We start from the raw sequence: 24,849 nt of genomic DNA on the forward strand, positions 1-24,849 counted from the left end.
AACAATGGGCTCAATCATAGTAAAGACCATGAGGGTGGCGTGGGACCGGGCAGTATTTAGTTCTGTTGTACATAGGGGTCGCTATGAGTTGGAACCAACTTGATAGCACCTAACAACAACAACATGGAATATAGTAAAACCTGCAAAAGCAGGAATCTGTGTAAGGCAGAAACTTGTCAGAGAAGGAAAACTAAAATATTTTCCACTAATACCAGCGGTAGAAAAGTGGTAAGACTGTACACTGTCAAAGGCGGAAAATTTGCGAGACCTGGAAAAACAAGGCAGTCCCACCAAGTTCCAGCTCTCACAGGTTTCACCGTACATGTTGTTGTTGTCATATGCCGTTGAGTCGGTTCTGACTCATAGTGACTCTATAGGACAGAGGAGAACTGCCCCATAGGGTTTCCACGGTTGTAATCTTTATGGGAGCAGGTCACCAGGGCTTTTCTCCAGATCGCTGGTGGGTTCAAACTGCTGACCTTTTGGTTAGCAGCCGAATGTGTAACCACTGCACTACCAGGGCTTCCTTGTAATGCATGTACTACTTCTGAATCCACAATATTTAAACCTGTACTGTTTCCCCCCATACCGATCCCCTTAAGAATAGATGGAGTGTAATTTTACAGGTCCCAATGTATTTTCACAGCTATCATCCCATTTAATTCTCTTACAAGCCCCTTGAGAAGCCAAGGATCTCTGAGGAAGCTCAGAGGGGCTGTCACTAGCTCAATCGTCAGACTCCTAGTCAAGCTGAGGCTCAGAAAGACAAGGTGGTCTGTTATGAACTGAACCGTGTCCCCCAAAATGTGCGTTGAAATCCTAGCTCCTATACCTGTGAAAGGAATCCCTGGGCAGCATAAAACAAAAGGCTTGAGGTTCAAGTCCACCCAGAGGCACCTTGGAAGAATGGCCCGGCAATCTACGTCCGAAAAGTCAGTCATTGAAAGCCCTACAGAACACAGTTCTACTCTGATACACATGGAGTCACCATCAGTTGGAACTGACTTGGTGGCAACTTTTTTTTAATACTGGTGGACGTGATCCCACTTGAAAATACAGTGTTCCTTGTTCTATTAATTAGGCCATACACAAATAGAAAACCAAAAAGCAAAAAACATTGCCATTGAGTCAATACCGACTCACAGCAACCCTACAGGACAGGGTAGAACTACCCCATGGGGTTCCCAAGGCTATAAATCTTTACAGAAGCAGACGGCCACATCTTTCTCCTGCAGATCAGTGGGTGGGTTGGAATCACTGACCTTTCGGTTAGCTGCCCAGTGCTTAACTACTGTGCCACCACGGCTCCTTTACTCAAGTAGGGTGGGTTCTAAATCTCATCACTTTAGAGTTATAAAAAGTGCAGAGTAGACCCGGAGACACACACAAGGGGAAGAGGAAGGCAGACCACGGAGACAGACGCATCTGCAATGATTGCAGGCAGCCTCTAGAAGCTGAAATAGACAAGGAAGGACCTCCATCTACAGTCAGGCCCTGAACTCAGAGTTCTAGCCTCTGAACTGTGAGAGAATAAATTTCTGTTCTTGAAAGGCAACTACCTGTGGTATTTGTGTTACAGCAGCACTAGGGAACTAAGTTAGGGCCTGAGAGGGAGGCCCTGGCCACAGGCAGACATGGAGGGAACACAATTTGGGGTCAGTGATGGTTAGAGCTGCTAATTAAGGTGCCTGGGTGGCACAAACAGTTCGTGCTTGACTACTAATGTAAAGATGGGCAGTTTGAACCCACCCAGTGGCTCTGCAGGAGAAAGGCCTGGCAATCGGCTTCCGTAAAGATTACAGCTTAGAAAACCTTACGGAGCAGTTCTACTCCGTCACATGGGGTCACCATTGGTCAGAATCAACTTAATGGCAAAGGGTTTGTTTTTGTTTTTTTAATAATAATGTTGAGATACGAAGGCTCTGAAGGCTAGGTTTTCCTGTTTTCAATTCTGCCCAAAGGTATGTCTGCTTAGTGTTTCAAAAGAGAAATTGCAAGTTCGTTCACACCAATTCCTTCAGGTTTTCAGAGCAAAGTGGGGCAGTCTTTGGAGCGACCCTCTGAGAGAGGGGTGTACCTCCAGCCCACTTGGTGCCCAGAGGGCTGTGAGGAAGGGAGCCCACTAAGGACCACCAGCCTCACCATTTACCAGGCCCAGTGAGAGGCACGTGGCTTCCTAACAGCAAGGGATCACGGACATAACCGAGGATCAAACATGGGGATATGTATGAAGAGACAGGATTACCTCCATGCTAGTGGAAAGCAATCTCTATTTTGTCTTAAAATTACTCCACAGAATTTCAGATTCTCATGGAATCCACACTTTCTGGAGCCATGGTGGCTGGATGAACCCCTGACACTATCACCCTGAGAAAACCTTTAAACCTTAAACCAAAACTATCCCCTGAAGTCTTCTTAAAACCAAACAATAGTTTAGCTTAACTAGTAAAGAATGTTTGCCTTGAGCATTATGCTTTTTAAGATCTATCTAATGGACTTAAACTGAGAACACCAGCGGGAAAAATTAGATAGGAACCTTGCGGGGCAACGAGTTTGTGTTAATGGGGGAAGAACAACTCAGAAAAGGAGGGTGGGAATGGTTGCACAACTTGAAGAATGTAATCAGTGTCACTGAACTGTACGTGTAGAAACTGTTGGATTGGTGCATATATGTTTTGTTCTCAACAACAGTAACAAAATAAATTATTTAAAAAGCGTGAATTTCATAGTATGAGTGATATATCAATAAAACTGTTACTAAGGAAAAAAAAAAAAAAAAACCGACTCCACTGGGCTCTTCCAGCCAGCCTGTTGTGGCTTTTAAGGTTGAAATTCGTTCAAGCCAGTGAAAGCTTTCAGTGTTCTTACCCTTGCCAAGACATTGACTACGAACAAATCAGTAAACTCTGAGCATCTTGAAGTCCAAACTTTAACCGTTATGTGAGGCAGATCAGCAGGCCCTTTTTCTACAGCTCTGCTGGTAGGTTCAAAAAGACAACCTTTTGATTAGTAGCCAAGTGCAAACCATTTGTACCACCTAGGGACCACATCTTGAAGTCCAAGTCGCATTTATCATTGCACTTTCTTTGTCAGAGTAGGTTTACTCCCTTGTTGGATGGAACTGTGTGGTTCATATTGATAGGAATGCTTTTAAATGAGTTTCTGATTAGCATGGAGCTAGATTACACACTCCACTGACTTCTAGGAGGCATATGAAAGAATTAGGTGTAAATGGGTTACACACCAGCAAGTATTCTCAGAGCATCAGTGAGGACCCCAGAACTTCCTGAGACCTTTTCAGGAGGTCTGTAAGGATGAAGGGGCCTTGGTGGTGCAGTGATTAAACGTTTGGCTACGAATCAAAAGATCGGCTGTTCAAATACACCACCTGCTCCTTGGAAACCCTATGGGGGCAGTTTTGCTCTGTCCTGTAGGGTTGCTATGAGTCAGAATCAACTCGACAGCAATGAGTTTTTTGGTTTGTAAGGTCGAAACTGTCTTGGAAGAAGAACAACCAGGATGTACCTTAGAAGCAAGGATGGCGAGACTACGTCTCACACTTTGGACGTGTTATCAGGAGGGATCGGTCCCTGAAGAAGGAAAAAAGAGGTCAGCAAAAAAGAGGAAGCCCCTCAATGAGATGGATTGACAGAGTGGCTGCAACAATGGGCCCAAGCATAGTAACAATTGAGGATGGCGCAGGACTGGGCGGTGTTTCTTCTGTTGTATATAGGGTTGCTATAAGTCGGAACAGATTCAACGGCACCTAACAAGAGCAACAACAACAAGGTCTAAACTATTTCCATAATAGTACTGAGATGGTAGTTACCCTTTTCTTTCTTGTTCTCTCGTGAGTGAACAGTGATTTCCAGAGGTTACATGACATGTAGGAGTCCCTAGGTGGCGTGAATGGTTAAGCCCTGGACAGCGAAAAAGGGGAAGACCCTCAACCAGATGGATTGACACAGAGGCTGCAACAATGGGGTCACGCATAACAACAATTGTGAGAATGGCGCAGGACCGGTGTTTCGTTCTCTTGTACGTGGGGTCACTAATGAGTCAAAACCGACTCGATGGCACCTAACAACTAACAACTCTAACCCAGAGGTTATCGGTTCAAATCCACCTAGAGGAGCCTTGGAGGTAAGACCTGACGATCTGCTCCCGAAAGGTCACAGCCTTGAAAACCCTATGGAGTGTGATTCTACTCCGCACACATGGAGTCGCCATGAGTCAGGATTGATTAGACGGCAAGTAACAACAACAACAACATGACATGTGATATCACAACAGACTGAATGCGAAGCAAGTTTGAGAGTCCAGCTGTCCTCTCTTCAGCCAGACTTTAAGGAGATGTGCAAAAATGTAAAACAATCCCACTCTTCCAACTACATTTTTTGTTTTAGAAAATATAGTTATTTTTTGCAAAAACAGGTAATGGGTTTATTATTGTTATTTTTAAATGAATTCATGTATTTCTCAGTTGTAATTTCTAATATGGTAAATATTGAAAGATATAACTCACATAAACAAAAGCTATTTGGAGCCCTCTATAATTTTAAGAGTGTAAAGGGGTGCTCAAACCAAAAAGTTTGAGAATCGCTGGCTTAATATTTCTCAGACCCAATTGCTATAATGTTGACTCTGACTCAGGCGACCACATGTGTGTCAGAGTAGAGCTGCACTCCATAGGGTCTTCAAAGGCTGACTTTTCACAAGGCCTTTCTTTTGAGGTGCTTCTGGGTGGACTTGAATCTCTAACCCTTTTTTCTTTTTTTTAATCGGGCTTTAGGTGAAACTTGACACAGCAAATTAGTTTCTCATTCAACAATGTATACACAAATCATTTTGTGACATTGGCTGCAATTTCCGTGATATGTCGACACTCTCCCCTTCCACACCCCAATTCCCCATTTCTATCTGTCCATTTTTCCTGTCCCTTCCTACCTTTTCGTCATTGCTTTTGGGCAGGTGTTGCCCTTTTGGTCTCCTACACTTGATTGAACTAAGAAGCATGTTCCTCAAGTGTGCTATTGTTTGTTTTATAGACCTATCTAATCTTTGGCTAAAGGGTGAACTTCGGGAGTGGCTTCAGCTCTGAGTTAACAGGGTGTCCAGGGGCCATAGTCTCTGGGGTTCTTTCAGTCTCTGTGAGACCAGTAAGTCTGGTCTTTTTTTTTTTATTCTACGTTTTTCTCTTGCTCTGTCTAGGACCCTCTATTGTGATCCTTGTCAGTACTTGCTGGTGGTAGCTGGGCACCATCTAGTTCTTATGGGCTCAGGCTGGTAGAGGCTGTGGTACTTGTGATCCATTAGTCCTTTGGACTAATATTGCCCTTGTGTCTTTGGCTTTCTTGATTCTCCTTTGCTGTGGATAGGATGGCATACGGTAATGCCATTCAGCTATATGCATTCTCTCCCTAATGGAATCAGGTTTGCTCTTCCCCGAAGCACACTGGGGATGAAGTCGGGATGGACTCCGGCTAAGGGACAAGGCCAGAAGTGGCACAACTGGGCCAGCGGCCAAGGCCAAAGAATGCCTTAGCAACAAGAAGAAAAACATCTGGGCCTGGATGCGAAGTCCTTGGGAAAACTGGCTGCCCAAGAATGTGGGAGAAAACAATAAGCTTTGGTCCCAACTGGAATGGTATATAAGCTTGGGTCCCTTGCTGGGTGGTTGTGGAAAATACTCCAGCCGGCTGCCACTGGAGAGCAGCTGCTTGCCTGTGTCAGTAAGTTTCCCTGAACTCATGAATCTGGGAAGGGCTACATGTCAGTTCTTGGGATTATCTGCCAGGACACACAGTGAGGGTCTTTCCTTGCTGGAGCTGTCCCCCAACAGATGGGAACAGTAAATGTATCTTAGATGGCCACTCACAAGCTTTTAAGACTCCAGACACTACTCACCAAAGTTGGATACAGGACATTTTCTTTATGAACAGTGTTATGCCAATTGGCCTAGATGACCCCCGTAACTGTGCTCCCCAGCCCTCAGCCCCAGTAACTCAGTCCGTCAGGGGGTTTGGATGTGTCTATGAAGCTTCTGTGACTTTGCTTTGGTCAAGTTGTGCTACCTTCCCCTATATTGGGCACTGTATTTCCCTTCACCAAGGTTAATTAACACTTATCTACTATCTAGTTAATGATTTCCCCTCCCCAATCCTCCCCTCCCTCATCACCACCAAAGATTGTTTCTTTCAACTGGAAACTTTTCCTTGAATTTTATAGTAGTGGTCTTATACAGTATTTGTTCTTTCGTGATTGACTTATTTCACTCAACATAATGCCCTCCAGATTCATCCATGTTGTAAGATATTTCATGGGTTCATCATTGTTCTTTATCATTTCGTAGTATTCCATTGTGTGTATGTACCACAGTTTGTTTATCCATTCATCTATTGATAGGCACTTAGGTTGTTTCCATTTTTTGCTATTGTGAATAATGCTGCAATGAACATGGGTGTGCGTATGTCTATTCATGCGACGGCTCTCGTTTCTCTAGGATGTGTTCCTAGGAGTGGGATTGCTGGATCGTATGATATTTCTATTTCTAGCTTTTGAAGGAAGTGCCATATTGTTTTCCATAGTAGGTGGACCATTTTACATTCCTACCAGCACTGCGTAAGAGTTCCAATCTCCCTGCAACCTCTTCAACACCTGTTATTTTCTCTTATTTTGATTAGTGACAGTAATGTTGGGTATCTCAACGTAGTTTTGATTTGCATGTCTCTAATGGCTAACGATTGCCCACATTTCCTCATGTGTCTGTTAGCTGCCCAAATGTCTTCTTTGGTGAAGTGTCAAATCTCTAACCTTTTGGTTTGCGGCTGAGTGTATTAAATGCATTAACCTAACCGTTTGCACCACCCCAACCCCACTGCGGTGGAGTCAATTCTGACTCAAGGCAACCCTACAGGACAGAGTAGGATTACCCTGTAGGGTTTCCAAGGCTGAAAATCTCTAAGGAAGCAGATTGATACATCTTTCTCCCACAGAATGGCTAGTGTGTTCAAACCACCAGCCTTCTGGTTAGCAGCTGAGTGCTCTAACCACTGTGCCACTAGGGCTCCTTTGGCATCACCCAGGGACTCCCAAAGTAATGTCTACTTAAGGGGAAAGGTCAGGATCTTTAACTGTGGTTTGTTATCTATTGAAGCCGACTACAGGTAGACCCTGACTTACAACATATTCGAGTTACGACAAACCACACTTATGGCAGTCTGGTTTATTTTTTTGTACAGCTTATCCTTAGTTATATGTACTTACATACAACGTTGCAGCACATAAATTGCTAATGCTATGAGTCAGAATCGACTCGACGGCACTGGTTTTTTTTTTTTTTTTATCATTCTCTGCAAGTTTATACGCAATGTTTCCAACCCCCAAAGACTGGATCTACAAAGACACTGAAAATACAAGGCATTAGTAATAAAAACTATTAAAAAAAAAAAAAGGACTCGACTTACATCAGAACCAACTTACTATGCAGTCATCAGGATGGAACCTGGCCATAAGTCAGGGATTACCTGTATTTCCCTGCTGGAACCAATTCTGAATTGTTGGCTGTTCTACAGGAAAGTGACTAGACCGTTCACTGCTGACGACTTCAGGAGTCATCTATCTATTGCAACAGCTGAGCTTGCTGCAGGGCCAACCTGAAGGTGGGAGCAGGGCCAGGACCAGGTGCCCGGACGACCAGGTGCTCTCAGGGAAAGCTGTGCACTAAGTCCAGCTTGCCATGGGGCCCATCGTTTCCCCTTGAAATATCTCTTTCCTCTATAGGAAACTTGTTCTCTTATTTTTCTCCCCAGCCCTGCAATTCTTCATTACTGCTCTCAACACCAGGTTTCTTGACTTCTCTACTATTGTCAATTAACTCCAGCTGAGGGTGCTAACATCTGGCCAAATCACCCCTTCTCTACCTCATGCTCTCTCTTAAAAATGAGAGTTACTTGGCAATGCCAGGGCCAGAGCTAAGGCATAAACTTTCCAGAGGCCTAACTCTCGGATACCCACCTTGCACTTGCACAAACCTGAGACTGGGCACCTCCTTAAACTTGGCTCCCAGAAGCCTTGCTCCCCTCCCCCTGGTGTGGCCCTGGGAATTACTGCCTACAAAGGATGCCACCCTGGGGGGTGGGGAAGGGCACAAGCGTGGCTTCAACTAGTATCTCTCTCCGGTTTGAGCCAATTAGGGGAGAGATTCCTAAAACCACAGAAGTACAGCCTGGCCAGTAGTTCTAGAGGGTATCAGGCCAGTCTGCAAACCTGCTCCATGGTTTATCAGGTGAGAAACCTCAGGCAAGTCAGTAGCTTTCCTCAGCAGGTGAACATTAAGGAATAAATGAAACAGTGCCCATGAAAAATTCTTTGCAAACTTTGAAGTACCCTTTATACTTTACTAAGGAGACCCTGGTGTAGTGGTTAAGTGCTACAACTGCTAACCAAAACATTAGCAGTTTGAATCCACCAGGCATTCCTTGGAAACTGTATGGGGCAGTTCTGCTCTGTCCCATAGGGTTGCTATGGGTCAGAATCAACTCACTGGCAATGGATTTGGTTTTATTTTTTTATTTATACTATACTAAAGAGCTCGGTTGCTAACCAAAAGCTTGGCAGTTTGAAACCACCAGCTGCTCTTGGAAACCCTATGGGGCAGTTCTACTCTGTCCTATAGGGTCCCTATGAGTCGAATCGATTCGACGGCAATGAGTTTGGTTTTTGTATACTATACTTTAGGCACCCAGGTGGTGCAGTCGTTAAGCCCTCGGCCACTAACTGAAAGGTAGGTGGTTTGAACCCACCAGCCACTCCGTGGGAGAAAGATGGGCAGTCTGCTTCCCTGTGGGGCAGTTTTACTCTGTCCTGTGGGGTTGCTGTGAGTTGGAATTGACTTGATGGTAATGGGGTTGGTTTGGTTTTATACTACACTATGCTACCAGTGGAGCTCTGGTGGCACAGTGGTTAAGTGCTACAGCAAGCTAAGGCTGCTGACCAAAAGGTCAGCAGTTTGAAGCCACCAGCCACTCCTTGGAAATCCTGTGGGGCAGTTCTACTTTGTCCTGTAGGGCCACTGTGAGTGGGAATCAACTCGACTGGAATGGGTCATGCTACCAGTATTTCAATAACCAACAGGGTCACCCATGGTTTCAGCAGAGCTGCCATACTAAAATAGAGTAGGAAGAAAGACTTGATGATCTACTTCTGAAAATTTGCCAGTGGAAGCCCTACAGAGCACAACGAAATATTGTTCAATATAGTACTGGAAGATGAACCCCTAAGGTTCGCAGGCACTCAAAATATACAGTGGCCATAGCAATGGACTCGAGTAGACCAATGATTGTGAAGATGGCATAGGACCAGGCAACATTTCATTCTGTTGTATACGAGGTCACCATGAGCAAGAGCCAACTCGACAGCAGCCAGCAACAATATAAGAGTTGAAAGGTTGCTATCACTAAATCTTTTTTTTGGTAGAGGGATTCATACATTAGATTGCTTCTCAAACTTTTTTGACCCTCAACTCTCAGTAAAGAAGCACAGAAATATATTTTACATTGCATCCTAGTTTACACATACATATGTTGATAAATAACTGAAAATAAAGTTTCAAAAGACAACATTCACCCTTACTACGTATGATGCTTTCTACGCTATTTCAGTTTTAAAAAGAAAAATGCTGCTCACTAAACAGATTTCACTGCCCACTAATTGGCCATGGCCTGTGGTTTAGAAAACATTAAAATAAAATGTTTGGATTGGAGGGGCCCTTCTGAGCCTAGGATTCTGTACTTCAGCACTCCCAGAGAATAAACAGCTCTTTTTGCAGGAAGCATCACGGTAAGGATCACGGCAATGCTGTCTGCGCACAAGAATAATGCAGGGGTTCTTTTTTTTTCAAGCATCTACTTCACCGCAGAGGCAAAGGGACAGCTTGAATTTATATGCTTCGGAAATGCCAAATTGGCTCCAATTCCTGGGAGTCTGTTCTTCCTGCTCCTTGATCATCCCAAATAACAGACTGCCGATACATTGTAGCATTGCTTACCTGCACATATTCCCACCAAAAGTCTGGATAAAATGATCATCTCAAATGACCCAGCGACCTTGCTGCATCCCATTAAGATCGCTGGCACGATGGAAAATATGTTGTTGAACAGCAAGGTTCCTTTTCTGCAGAGGACAAAACACTGGTTAGTTTGGTTTAGGGATTTGTTCGCGGATTCCACACATTCACCAGCTGTCTCCTCTGTACAGGCTCCCCCATCACAGCTGTGGCTTTGCTGTTGTGTTTTCAGCTCTTGCTGACCTAAGACACAGCTCAAAGGCATGGCCTGGTATGGGAATATTCTCTGTGTTGGAGCAAATGGGAAGAACCACAGTTCAGAGGGTATCAGTGGTGAGAATGGAGGGAAAAGAACACCGTATTACAAGAACAAGAAAAGGTTATTGAAGACATAAGCTCACTTATGATTTTAGTACAATCTTGCCAAAATGGGCAAGTACATTAGAAGAAAAGGAAAGTATAGGTCAACCTCACTTATCAACTCCCCAAACCAAATCCACTGCCGTCAAGTTGATTCTAACTCACAGCCACCCTGTAGGACAGAGGAGAACTGCTCCGTGGGATTTCCAAGGCTGGAATCTTTACGGAAGCAGACTGCCACATCTTTCTCTCACAGAGCGGCTAGTGGATTTGAACCTCCGATGTTCTGCTTAGCAGTTGAGCGCTTTAACCACTGCACCACCCTATAGAACAGTTCTACTCTGTCACTTTGGGATCACTATGAGTCAGAATAGACTCAACAGCACCCAACAAAAAGATTATACACCTAAAAAGTCCATCAGCAGATGAATGGATAAAAAAATGTGGTATATACACACAACGGAATACTACTCGGCCATAAAGAGAAATGAAGTCCTGATGTATGCCACTACGTGGATCAACCCTGAAAACATCACACTTAGCAAAATAAGCCAGTCACAAAAGGACAAATATTGTATGCTCTAACTTATGCAGAAATCGAGATGGTGTGTTTTGTTATGTATATTTTCACCACACACACACACACAAAGATTATACTGGTGAAAATAAAGGATTATCTCAATAGAGCAGCAAAAGAAGTCAATAAATTTAATACCCACTGGTTTTATGATTTAAAAAAAAGGAGCCCTGGTGGCACAAAGTTAAGAGCTCGGCTGCTAACTGTAAGGTCGGTGGTTCAAACTCCCCAGCCACTCCCCAGAAGAAAGGACCTGGTCATCTGCTTCTGTAAAGATTACAGCCTAGGAAACCCTACGGGGAAGCTCTACTCTGTCATATAGGGTCACTGTGTGTCAGAATTGGCTCAATGGCACACAACAACAATTTAAAAACAAAACAAACAACCGTAACAAACTACAAATAAAGGGGATTTCCGTAAGCTGATAAGCTTCCTGAAGCTGGAGCTGGGCCAGTAGCAGCTCTGGAGGACCTGAAGGAAGCAAAGACAAAACTTCTCTGGATTGATCCCCTCAATCCAGGCTCCCCAGGAGTCCGCAGTCAGGTGCACTGATGATGGAGTGCCACCATTACAAAACACGTGAAACAATCCACCACATGCAAGAGGCAGCACATACAAACAGCACAGTTACAGACGAAGAATTAGACAGAGACCGTAAAGTGTTTAAAATGATTAGTGCCATAAAACGAGGAATCAAAATGGTACCATCAGAATGAACAAAAACTACTCAAAACAGTAACAAAAACAGGTTTTTAAAACAAACATACAAAACATTTGAAATGAAAAGTATAGTCATTGAAATTTCAAATTTAGCAGGTGAATTACAGCTGAAGAGAGAATTAATGAATTGGAATGTAGGCTTGGAATGTAGAAATTACCTAGAAAGCAACAGAGAGATAAGAAGATGGAAAATATGAGAGATTAAAAGACACGGAGAAATGCTGTGGGGTTCTAGAAGGAAAGAATATAGAAAATTGAGGAGAGGCAATATTTGAAGAGATAGCAGCTAAAAATTTTCCAGAACTGATGACAAAGACATAAAACCTCAGACAAGGAACCACAGTGAGTCCCAGGATGAATAAAATTAAATCCAGCCCTTGACCTATCATGGTGAAATGTTATCGAAGGACATAGAAGAAGACCTGAAAAGAACGGAGAGCTCCAGCTTGCTCATGGATGGGAACCATTCAACGGGATGTAGTTCTCAAATGGATTGATAAATTCAAAGCAATTCCAATCAGAATCCTTTTTCACAGGTTTCAATAAACTGATTTAAAAATTCACAAGGAAGAGTGAAGGACCATGAATAATGAAGATAAATTTGAAAGCAACTGACTTTCCACATGGAAAAAATAAGGTAAAATTGGCCCTCTTTCTCATCATATATTAAAATAAAATTCCAAATCTATCTGGGAAAAACAAAATTGCAAAAAAAATTTCAAGTATAGAAGAATGTCCTTATGCCACCAGGCTTTCTTAAGACACAGAATACGAAAGCCATAAATGAGAGTTAAAATCAACCACTTGAAAATGAAAAAAAGTTTGCATCAAAAGGACACTATATGTATGATTAAAACAAAAAGGAAAAAAGCAACAGGTTGTGAGCATACGTGCCCCATATAAAGCAGTACATTGTGTGTTACTAGCACATACTCACAAGCAAAATTTCCCAGGTTGGAGTCCTGGCCACCCGCCAGCTGTGTAATGATGGATAAATCACAGCATCTCTCTTTGCCTCGTTTTCCCATGTTTAAAATGAGGATGTTAATAGTATTTTCTTTAGTAGCTTTTGTAACAATTCAATGAGGTAAGACATGAAAAGCACTCAGGATAATGTCTGGCACATAGGACCCCTCAGTAAGCATCAGTTGTTACCATTATTCAAAGCACCTACAAGTCCTGAAGAAAACTCCAAATGACTGAATAGCATTTACCTCATTCTTAAGTAGACAGTTTTATAGGCAACTTCCAGCTCTGTTTGTAGACCCAAAGGACAAGTCTTTCATTCAAGGAGAAGCTACCTACAGCTCTATCTAACTGGCTTAAGTCAGTCTGTCAGCCCCATGGAGGTCCACAGGAAGAAGTGCCGCCCCCCACCCCTTATAATAAAAAATATATATATATAATAGTGGTAGATATATACGTAACAAAACACTGGCCATCTCAACATTCTTCACATGTACAATTCAGTGACATTAGTTATGTTTCCCATGTTGTTCAACCGTCACCATTATCCATTTCCAGATTTTTCCATCACCCTTAACAAAAGCTCAGTGTCCCCTAAGCAATGGGTCCCCCTTTTCCCCTGCCTCCCACCCACCCCTGGTAACCAGTAATAAACTTTGATGTCTACACACTTGCCTATCCTAGATATTTTATATAAGTGGGATCACACAATATTTCTCCTTTTGTGTCTGCCTTATTTCACTCGGCACAATCTTTTCGAAGTTCATCCATGTTGTAGCATGCATCAGGACTTCATCTCTCCTTATGGCAGGGTAATAGTCCATTGTATGGATAGACCACATTATGTTTATCTATTCATCTATTGATGTACATTTAAGCTGTTTCCACCTTTTGGCTATTGTGAATAGTGCTGCCATGAACATTGGTGTACAGGTTTCTGTTTGCGTGCCTGCTTTCAATTCTTTTGGAGAAGTTTTTTTGAATTGTGAGTTCAACGCTAACCTTCCGCGAAGATCTTAGAATCTTAGATCCCAAACCAAACCAAAAACCAAAAAACCAAACCCATTGCCATCGAGTCGATTTCAACTCATAGTGACCCTGTAGGACAGAGTAGAGTTGCCCCATAGTGTTTCCAAGAAGCGACTGGTGGATTTGAACTGCCAACATTTGGTTAACAGCCATAGCACTTAACCACTGAGACACCAAACCAGACAGAAGTTGTATATTTCTATTCTCAGATCTTTTTTTCAGAAACACTGGAGAAGAAAACAAAGTCTGGGCTCTGGTCTTGACTCTTGAGCTAAGTAGACCTGTGACCCAGAATGAGTGGCTTGCCCTCCCCCAGCCTCCATGGGCTCATCTGTGAAGGGGAGGGGTTGGATGGGATAACTCCAAAATACTGTATAACCAGGTTAATCTCTAATTTCTGGTGAATTTACATAGGGCAGTGCGATATCTTGAGGAAACTTGTTTTGGAATCAAATACAGAATATCTAATATTTCTAGAATTGGGGTCGATTCTGCCCCTGGCATTCAGAACACTCACGTTACCATGAGAGAGACACTCTAGGACCACACTTTCTCAGACCAAAGTGCAGAGCATTCATCCAAGCCATTTTACAGCTTTAAAGGTATTTAAAGGTATTCCACTGACTCTGGGCTAAACTTTGAGTTTTACCTGATCCTAAAGTAAAAGAGGAATCCCTGGGTGGTATAAATGGCTAAAGCGCTCCATTGCTAACCAAAAGGTTGGCAGTTCAAGTCCACCCAGAAGTGGAAGAAATGCCTGGCAATCTACTTCTGAAATATCAGCCACTGAAAACTTAATGGAGCACACTTACTCACACACACACAGGATCACCATGAGTTGCCGTCAACTCAATGGCAACTTGTTTTTAAGGTAAAAGAAGAGATCTTTATGCTAGTTCAGGATGCAGAGAACATTATGCGGTGAGCTAGGTTGTGACTAACATCTTGGCCATGTCATCTTGGTGTTTGATACTTCTAAAGGCAGAAAAATAGAGGAGAGAAATTGCTTTTTGTTTCTATTAGAGAAAATACCAACTGGGCAAAAGAGCAGTAAGATAGAGTCCTGGGTCTTCATGAGCAAACTCTGTTCATCCCACACTTGTCCAAGAGCCTGGAGATCCCCACTAATCCCCACTGCTAACCCCTCAGGCCTTGGCTGAGTCCCCAGACACCTTGTCCATGTCTGCTGTCTATGTTATCTAGTGCTGCTATAACAGAAATATCACAAGTGGATGGCTTTAACAAACAGAAATTTATTCTCTTAGAGTCTAAGAGGCCAGAAGTCCAAATTCAGGGTGCCAGCTCCTGAGAAAGGCTTTCTCTCTGCCAGCTCTGGAGGAAGGTCCTTGTTATCAATCTTCCCCTGGTCTAGGAGCTTCTCAGTGCAGGGACCTCGGGTCAAAAGGCCACACTCTGCTCCTGGCTCTTCTTGCTTCGAGGTAATGAGATCCCTATCTCTGCTTGCTATTCTCTCCTTTTATTTCTTCTATTTTCTCTTGTAAGATCAAATGTGATGCAGGCCACACCCCAGGGAAACTCCCCTGACATCAGATTAAGGCTGTGACCTGAGTAAGGGTGTTCTATCCCACCCTAATCATCTTTAACATAATCTAATCTTGACTCATTAACCACAGGCAGAGATAAGGATTTACAACACACAGGAAAATTACATTAGATCACAAAATGGAGGACAACCACATAAAACCAGGAATCATGGCCTAGCAAAGTTGACATGTTTTGGGGAGACACTATTCAATCCATGACGTCTGGCCTTCTTATGATCACATTAACCCATTGCCGTCGAGTTGATTCTGACTCATAACAACCCTACAGGAGAGAGTAGAACTGCCCCATAGGGTTTCCAAGGAGTGGATGGTGGATTCGAACTGCCGACATTTTGGTTAGCAGCAAAGATCTTAATCACTGCGCTACCAGGGCTCCATGATCACATTAGAAAATAACAATTACCACAGAGGTTAGTGCCCTAGTCTTATGATAAGGATTTCTGTTTCAGGCCTACTTTTTAAACCCTGACGTGGTCTGAGTTTCTGGGAGTCAAAAATTTACCTACCCTTACCTGCCAAGTCTAGTCACCAAGGGGCCAACCAGGAGGGATCCGAGGAAACCTCCGAAGGGGAACATGGACACAGAGACAGACCACAGCAAGGTCAGGGAGACCTCAGGAATATATTCACCGTATCTTTCGTAGTTGGTGTCATTGTAAAACTGCTTCATGATCTGGAGAGCAAAACAAAACAAAACACCCAAATGATCCGGCCTGGCTTGGAGAAAGAACAATGGAAGTTGTTAGGTCACCCCTAACCCCTGTCCACCTGGGGACAGTCTGGGCACACGGATATCAACAGATTCAGCAGAGGAGAAGGAGTTAGGACAGAGTCGTGGGTCCCCACGGGGAGGGCTGCAAGGCCTCTGACATGCAAACCGCCCAGCACATTTCTCACACCAGAAGCCACTGGGCAACCCTGCCCCCTTTGGGCCCATATTTAAGTTGCGAGGTCACAGAAGATCTGACCTTCTTCCTGAGACCAGCCCACATGTGTCCAGCCAGGCCTGGCCGACAAATGTTTTCCATGAGAAGCTAAGGGTCTGGGGACCTGGTTCGTCCCAATGAACCGACTTCACCTGGGTCTGTACCATACGTCCTCTCTCTTCGCTTGCAGACCCACCGCATGCATTCGCTGTGCGCACAGTACTACTCTAGCGGTCCCTCCCTGTTTCTTCAGGGGCTGCGTCTCACCTACAGCAGAGACCTACCTCCGCAGGGGAGTTGATAACAGCCACGTTGTACCCATACTGGAAGGACGACCCAAAGGCAGCAATCAGCGTGGCCAGGGCCAGTATAAGTGTCAGCCTCTGTGGAGAAATCATGGCTGAGTCAGGAAGCAGTCCCGGGGTCCAAGGGGTCTCCCACTTTACTTCAAAGGGCCCCAGTCTTGTAGAAACACATAAAAGAATCTGAAAATCTGCCATCTTTCAACTACTCCCATCTTGAAACATACTCTCTACCTACCTTGGGTTAGGACAGGCTTTTTCATTTTGCAAGTGGTCACTGCCATTTCTAGTTTCGTTTCTCTGGTCTTCAGTTTCCTCATCTTTAAAAGGAGGGTTCCATCACTTGGGCACAAAGTTATTGTGAGGATTAATTATGAAAGTGTGAAGCTGTGGAGTTGAACCTAGTGGGGCGAGCACGGGACGCTGCTCTCTGCATTCTCCATTAAAGACCTTCATCCCCTCTGGTGGAGTTTTCCCTTTTCACGTGTGATAGATACACCCATGTCCATGCTCGACCCTTCTGGGCTCCTCCAGTGGAGAGCTGAAGGCTTCATGTCTCCCTCTGGATGCTGTCCCACCAAATCTAACAAGGACTTCTTGAGAGAGCTAAGCCAGGAGGGAGCACAATGAGGGAGAGAAACAGGCACCCAGAAAGGACAGAGTTACTTCCCAGAGCAAGATAGACAAGGAGCCTTCTTCAAGAGAGGGACAATGAAAAACACACTGACACTTAACCCTTCTCATTTGCCTGCAGCATTCTTTTCCTTTCCCCACCTCAAGTGACAAATCGTTAATTCAGCAGGAAGATCCTGGTAAGAAGTAAGCCTCGGTCAAGGCAGTCTAGAGGTAGCAGAAGGCTCTGGCTGGAGTCTTTGCTCAGCCCACACCCTTTCCTGGTGTGAGTGTCACCGTAGGGAGAAGCCTGAGGAGGGGGTGACGGTGGGCAGAGGGGGAAAGCAGTTTCCACAGCATTTTCTAAAGGCAGGACCTGCGCCCACACGCATCCACACACACATACACACATGCACGCGCACACGTGCATGCACACACACCACCCCTGAGACGTAGGACACTGCTAACTTAGCTCACCTCCCATCTGAAGTGCCCGGGAGAGGCAATCATTCATTCAACATATTAAGCACCTACTGTGAGCAGGCAGGCACTGTTCTAGGTGCTGAGGATATGTTGTTGTTAGATCCCATTGAGTCAGTTCTGACTCATAGTGACCCTATATGCCACAGAACGAAACACTGCCCGGTCCTGAGCCATCCTTACAATCGTTGTTATGCTTGAGCCCATTGTTGCAGCCACTGTGTCAATCCATCTCATTGAGGGTCTTCCTCTTTTCCACTGACCCTGTACTTTGCCAAGCATGATGTCCTTCTCCAGGGACTGATCCCTCCTGACAACATGTCCAAAGTATGTAAGACACAGTCTCCCCATCCTTGCTTCTAAGGAGCATTCTGGTTGTACTTCTTCCAAGACAGGTTTGTTCGTTTTTTGGCAGTCCATGGTACATTCAACATTCTTCGCCAACACCACAATTCAAAGGCGTCAATTCTTCTTCCCTCTTCCTTATTCATTGTCCGGCTTTCACATGCATATGATGCGATTGAAAATACCATGGCTTGGGTCAGGCGCACCTTAGTCTTCAAGGTGACATCTTTGCTTTTCAACACTTTAAAGAGGTCATTTGCAGCAGATTTGCCCAGTGCAATGCATCTTTTGATTTCTTGACTGCTGCTTCCATGGGTGTTGATTGTGGATCCAAGTAAAATGAAATCCTTGACAACTTCAATCTTTTCTCTGTTTATAATGATGTTGTTTATTGGTCCAGTTGTGAGGATTTTTGTTTTCTTTATGTTGAGGTGTAATCCATACTGAAGGCTGTGGTCTTTGATCTTCATTAGTAAGTGCTTCAAGTCCTCTTCACTTTCAGCAAGCAAGGTTGTGTCATCTGCGTAAGGCAGGTACTTAACGAGTCTTCCTCCAGTCCTGATGCCCTGTTCTTCTTCATATAGTCCACCTTCTCAGATTATTTGCTCATCATACAAACTGAATAGGTATGGTGAAAGGATACAATCCTAACGCACACCTTTCCTGACATTAAACCACTCAGTATCCCCTTGTTCTGTCTGAACAGCTGCCCCTTGATCTATGTACAGGTTCCTCATGAAAACAATTAAGTGTTCTGGAATTACCACTCTTCTCAATGTTATCCATAATTTGTTACGATCCACACAGTTGAATGCCTTTGCAGAGTCAATAAAACACAGGTAAACATCCTTCTGGTATTCTCTGCTTTCAGCCAGGATCTATCTGACACCAGCAATGATATCCCTAGTTCCACGTCCTCTTCTGAATCCAGCCCGAATTTCTGGCAGTTCCCTGTTGATACACGGCTGCAGCCACTGGTGGGGATACAGTGGTGAACAAAACAAAGATCCCTCCTCTGTAGGTGGTCTACTCTGACACACAGTGGGTCACCATGAGTCAAAACTGACTCAACGGTAATTGATTTGGTTTGACTTATTGACAGCTGACTATACTCCAGGCATCAGGCTATACTCCGGAGAACTAAATGGATGCAGTCCCTGCCCTTGAAGAGGTTATGGTCCAATGGTGAAGACAAGCATTAAGAATAATTACACAATAACTTAATAATTAAACTATAACCCTGATAAGGGCTATGAAGGAAAAATACAAGAGTGGTTAAAAAGGTGAGTCACAGAAGTGACATTTAAGCTGAGACCTAAAGAAAGGAGGAAACAGGAAGAAAGAAGGGTGTCCAGAAAAGGGGAACAGTATGTGCAAAGGCCTGGGACAGAAAGGAAAGTGAAATCTTAGAGCATATGAAACACGGCCAGCAAGCCTGGAGTGCTGGAAGAGGAGGCTGAGGCAGGGGCAAGAGCCACAGGGCACTTTGGGATGTTCTGCCCATGTGCTCTGGGAGCCAAGCTGTGGGCTGGAAAGATCTGAACTTTTAAAAGATCACACCAGCTGCTGAGTGGAGAACAGAAGTGAGAAGACCGAAGAGGAAATTACTGCAGAGGGGCAGTGAGAGAAAATGGGGGCTTGGGCAAGGAGCAAGAAGTGCCAGCTCTGAGGACTGTCTTAGGAGTAAAATCAATGGACCTGCTACCCCATCAGGAAAATCTAAGTCAAATCCATGATGATTCACCACTCCTTACCCACTAACCAAACAAAAACCAAACCCATTGCCATCGAGTCTATTCTGACTCACAGAGATCCTATGGAACTGAGTAGAACTGCCCCATGGGGTTTCCAAGGCTGTAAATCTTTACAGAAATAGACTGCCACATCTTTCTCATGTGAAGTGGCTGGTGTGTTCGAACTGCCAATATTTCAGTTAGCAGCCTAGTGCTTTAACCACTGTGCCACCAAGGCTCCTTTCTTACCCACTAAAACCCAACCCAAACCCAAACCCAGTGCCATCAAGTCAATTACAACTCATAACAACCCTATAGTGCAGAGTAGAATTACCTCCACAGGGTTCCCAAGGAGAAGCTGGTGGATTCAAACTGCTGACCTTTTGGTTAGCAGCTGAATTCTTAACCACTGTGCCACCAGGGCAATAAAAAAGGCAGACACTAAGTGTTAGTAGGGCTGTAGAGAAATCGGACCTCATATATTGCTTGTGGGGATACAGTATAAATATAAAACGATGCAGCCACTTCGAAATACAGTCTGGCAGCTCCTAACAAGGTTAAACATAGAATCACCATATTGTTGTTACGTACTGTCAAGTCAATTCTGACTCATAGGGACACCACATGACAGAGCAGAACTGCCCCATAGGGTTTCCTAGGCAGTAATCTTTATGGGAGCAGATCTCTAGGTCTTTTTTCCTGCAGAGCTGCTAGGTAAGTTTGAACTGCCAACCTTCCAAAGAGCAGCTGAGTGTTTAACCATTGTACCACAAGGGTTCCTTAGAATAACCATTGTTGTTGTTGTTAGGTGCCGTTGAGTAGGTTCCGACTCATAGTGACCCTACACAGAACAGAAAGAAACACTGCCCGGTCCTGCACCATCCTCACAATTGTTGCTATTCTTGAGCCCATTGTTGCAGCCACTGTGTCATTCTATCTCGTTGAGGGTCTTCCTCTTTTTCACTGCCTCTTTACTTTACCAAGCACAATGTTCTTCTCCAAGGACTGATCCCTCCTGACAACATTTCCAAAGTGTGTAAGATGAAGTCTCACCATCCTTGCTTCTAAGGAGCACTCTGGTTGTACTTCTTCCGAGACAGATTTGTTCGTTCTTTTGGCAGTCCATGGTACATTCAATATTCTTCACCAACACCACAATTCGAAGGCTACCATTCTTCTTCAGTCCTCCTTATTCATTGTCCAGCTTTTACATGCATATAACCCATGGCTTGGGTCAGGGGCACCTTAGTCCTTGAGGTGACATCTTTGCTTTTCAACACTTTAAAGAGATCTTTTGCAGCAGGTTTTCTCAATGCAATCAATGCGTCTTTTGATTTCTTGACTGCTGTTTCCATAGGTGTTGATTGTGGATACAAGTAAAACGAAATCCTTGACAACCTCAATCTTTTCTCCATATATAATGATGTTGTTTATTGGTCCAGTTGTGAGGATTTTTGTTTTACGTTGAGGATTAATCCTTACTGAAAGTTGTGGCCTTTGATGTTCATTAGTTAAGTGCTTTAAGTCCTCCTCACTTTTAGCAAACAGTGTTGTGTCATCTGCATAATGCAGGTTGTTAATGAGTCTTCTTCCAATCCTGATGCCCTGTTCTTCTTCATATAGTCCAGCTTCTCAGATTATTTGCTCAGCATACAGATTGAACAGGTATGGTGAAAGGATACAACCCTGATGCACACCTTTCCTGACTATAAACCATGCAGTACCCCCTTGTTCTGTTCAAAGGACTTCCTCTTGATCCATGTACAGATTCCTCATGAGCACAATGAAGTGTTCTGGAATTCCCATTCTCTGCAACCTTATCCATAATTTGTTATGATCCACACAGTTGAATGCCTTAGCATAGTCAATAAAACACAGGTAAACATCTTTCTGGTATTCTCTGCTTTCAGCCAGGATCCATCTGACATCAGCAGTGATACCCCTGCTTCCACATCATCTTCTAAATCCAGCTTGAACTTCTGGCAGTTCCCTGTTGACACACTGCTACAGCCACTTGTGAATGATCTTCAGCAAAATTTTGCTGGCATGTGATATTAATGATATTGTTTGATAATTTTCACATTTGGTTGGATCACCTCTCTTGGGAAAAGACATAACTAATGATCTCTTTCAGTTGGTTGGCCAGGTAGCTGTCTTCCCAATTTCTTGGCATAAATGAGTGAGCACTTCCAGTGCCGCATCCGTTTGTTGAAACATCTCAATTGATATTCTTTCAATCCCTGGAGACTTGTCTTTTACCAGTGCCTTATTTTTCAGTGCAGCTTGGACCTCTTCCTTCAGTACCATTGGTTCCTGATCATATGTTACTTCCTGAAATGGGTGAATAACCATATGACCCAGCAATTTCACTCTTAGGTATATACTCCGAAGAAATGAAAACATACGTCCACACAAAAAATTGAACACAATTGCTCATAGCAGCGTTATTCATAATAGCCCCAAAGTGGCAACAAACAACCCAAATGTCTATCAACCGATGAATGTATAAATAAATAAACTGTGGTATATCCATAAAATATAGTATTATTCGGCCATAAAAATTCATGAAGTACTGACACATGTTACACCATGGATAAACCTTGAAAACACTACAAGTGAAAGAAGCCAGTCAGGAAAGGTCACATATGTTACGATTTCATTTGTATGACATGTCCAGAATATGCAAATTCATAGAGACAGAAAGTAGATTAGTGGTTGCCTAGGGTTGCACAGAACTCACAGACAATACTCATGTTTATGGCATTTATCAGCGAAGTAACAGATTACAGTTCAGGTTGAGGAATGCTCAGGACACAGTTCTTCCATCAGAACAGCCTCTTCCCAGCTGTGCTCGCAGACATGCATCTTCCTGACCCTTGGCCTCTGCCCTGCTCAGTCAAGTATTATGAAGCTATCTCAGCTTGGCTAAGTGCCTGGCAGCACCCTACTCTACCAGCAAGCTCCTGCCCAAAGGCACTCCGCTTTCTCACTCTGTGAGCTGGGAAGCCCACTGTGCCATCTCCTGCTGGTCTCTCCTGCTGCTCTCTCTTTCCATCATTCATCTGCCACTGCTTCTCACCATCTTCAGTGTTACAACTCTCTTTTTTTCATATCTCTTTCTCTCCTGGTTCCAGGAGCTTCTCAGGGCAGGGATTCCAAGTCCAAAGGATGCGCTCCACTCTTGGCCCTCCTTCCTTGGTGGTGGTGGGATCCTCCTTTTCTTGCCTCTGGGATGGCGCATTTCAAGCCCAGCAGGATGGCAAAACTGACCATGCCCTTGGTGGGCCACAATTACTTAATTTGCACAATCCCACTCAATCACTTGGGTGGGAGTTACAAGACCATGGGAAGAAAGGCCACACAGAAGTTATCTATTGGCTGGGAATTGAACTTGGGTCTCCCACAGTGAAGGTAACTAGTCTACCACTGAACCACAACTGTCCCCATTCTTATAAATCACTAATACTTTAAGCTAAGTCACTTTATCACACCATGAACCCAAAGTTTCACAAACTGTCATGAGGCTTAAATGGTGAGGGGAGAGTAGAGATAAAGGAACATTCTAGGGCTAGTGGTGCACAGAGGCATAATCTCTGTGCCCTCATCTTGTTGGTGAGGTGGTGAAGTGCATAGTCGCTGGAGCCAAAGGCTCTCTGGGATCAAATTCCAGCTCTAGTACTGCTGGCTGTGTGGCCTCAGGCAAGTTACTGCACAAATCTGCATCTTGAGTCCTTCACCTGTGAAATGGGGATAACAATTCTACCTTCCTCATAGGATGGTCAGTGAGAAATGAGTGAGCTCATGTATGTAAAACACTTAGAACCACATCTGGCATGTAGTAGGTGTTACATACGGGTTTGCTATTATTGTTAATTAACATCAATGAGGACCCAGAGGGCACAGAGGGAGAGGTACTTGTTTGATGTCACAGAACTAGTCTGTGGTGGAGGCACTGCACAAAAATATGTATTTTCACTTTTCAAAGTACTTTGGCATCTTTTTTTTTTTCTTTTAATCTCTTTTTAGCGGTGAGCCTATTTTCCTGGCAGAAAGTCCTTGATGCACGTTGGTCAGATCCTGGCCTTTTCTCTTTACATATGAGAACACCAAAGGCCAGGGAGCACAAGGGACCTGCCCAAGACCAGGCAGCCACTCAGGAACCAAGAGCTGGGCCTGTCCTCTGCCCGGGGCCCTCCCTATCTATCCAGCATCTTTGGAAACCCAAGGCTGGCTCAGGGCAACCCTCACCACCCCCCACTTCTCCTAGCTCCTCAGTCCTCTTCTCCGCTCCACTTAATGATTTCTCAGATACACCTGACCATAGTTCTGCTGGCTGTTTTGTTGTCGCGTCTCTCAGGCAGCCCAGCCAGTGCCCTGGCTGTCTTCCAGAGGAGCGGCCTGGCCCTTTGGGCCCCCTGTGAGGGGGAGCAATCTCCTGTGGGTGCTGAGTGTCTTTCTTCATCGTTTGGTGCCGGGAGAACGGAGGAGCAGGTAGCTGTGATGGACCCATACCTTTTGTATGTGACCGTTTTAATCATTTCCTTTCAAAATGTTTTGTTTTCAGGGAACACCATGTGGGGACATTTCTATTCCCTCTGCAGCTGCATGCATGCACATGGAGGGCAGGGCTAGGGGATGCGTTTCTCTTTGAACAGGAGGCACAGAGGAGAGCAGACCCTCCCCGGACCCCATCCAACAACTCAGTCCTCAGTGTCTCAGCTCCTTTTCTATAAAATAGGGGCAATAATACTTGATTTGTCTAACACTTTCTTAGTTGTAAGCTTCGAACAAGATGATCCATGTGAAGGCACTTAGCAAACTTTAAAGCAGTGTTTCTTAATGGAGGTGGGGAGCAGGGATGGGGGGAATGGGAGTCTGTCCTCTAGGGGACATCTGGTTCTCACAACTGGGGGGTGTATGCTACCAGTATCTAGTGGGTGGAGGCCAGGGATGCTGCTAAACATCCTATTATAGACAGGACAGCCCCCACAACAAAGAATCATCGAGCCCCAAATGTCAACAGTGCCAAGGTTGAGAAATCCTGCTCTAAATGATGCTAGAAAAGTAATGACATTTATGGGGGGGTTCCCTATGTACCAGGTACTTCACATGCATTATCTCATTTAATCGCAGTTTGATGTTGGCTAGTGGATTCCAACTCATGGCGA

General features: G+C 44.3%; 1 protein-coding gene across 5 annotated transcripts in view; it reads right to left on the bottom strand.

Moving 5' to 3' along the window:
- The window catches only part of SLC2A5 (solute carrier family 2 member 5), a 53,222-nt gene that overhangs the window by 12,847 nt on the left and 15,526 nt on the right, over positions 1 to 24,849 (bottom strand). For 4 of the 5 annotated variants that reach the window (XM_049877835.1, XM_049877834.1, XM_049877832.1 and 1 more), the window contains exons 2-4: positions 16,494 to 16,592; positions 15,796 to 15,956; positions 10,049 to 10,173 (exon numbers count right to left, since the gene is read on the bottom strand). In XM_049877835.1, coding sequence (XP_049733792.1) covers positions 10,049 to 10,173; positions 15,796 to 15,956; positions 16,494 to 16,592 — 385 coding nt within the window. The remainder of the gene's footprint in view (positions 1 to 10,048; positions 10,174 to 15,795; positions 15,957 to 16,493; positions 16,593 to 24,849) is intronic. The other variant, XM_049877836.1, reaches the window with a different exon arrangement.

Source organism: Elephas maximus, chromosome 3, assembly GCF_024166365.1.
Source record: "Elephas maximus indicus isolate mEleMax1 chromosome 3, mEleMax1 primary haplotype, whole genome shotgun sequence".
Lineage (NCBI taxonomy): Eukaryota > Metazoa > Chordata > Mammalia > Proboscidea > Elephantidae > Elephas > Elephas maximus.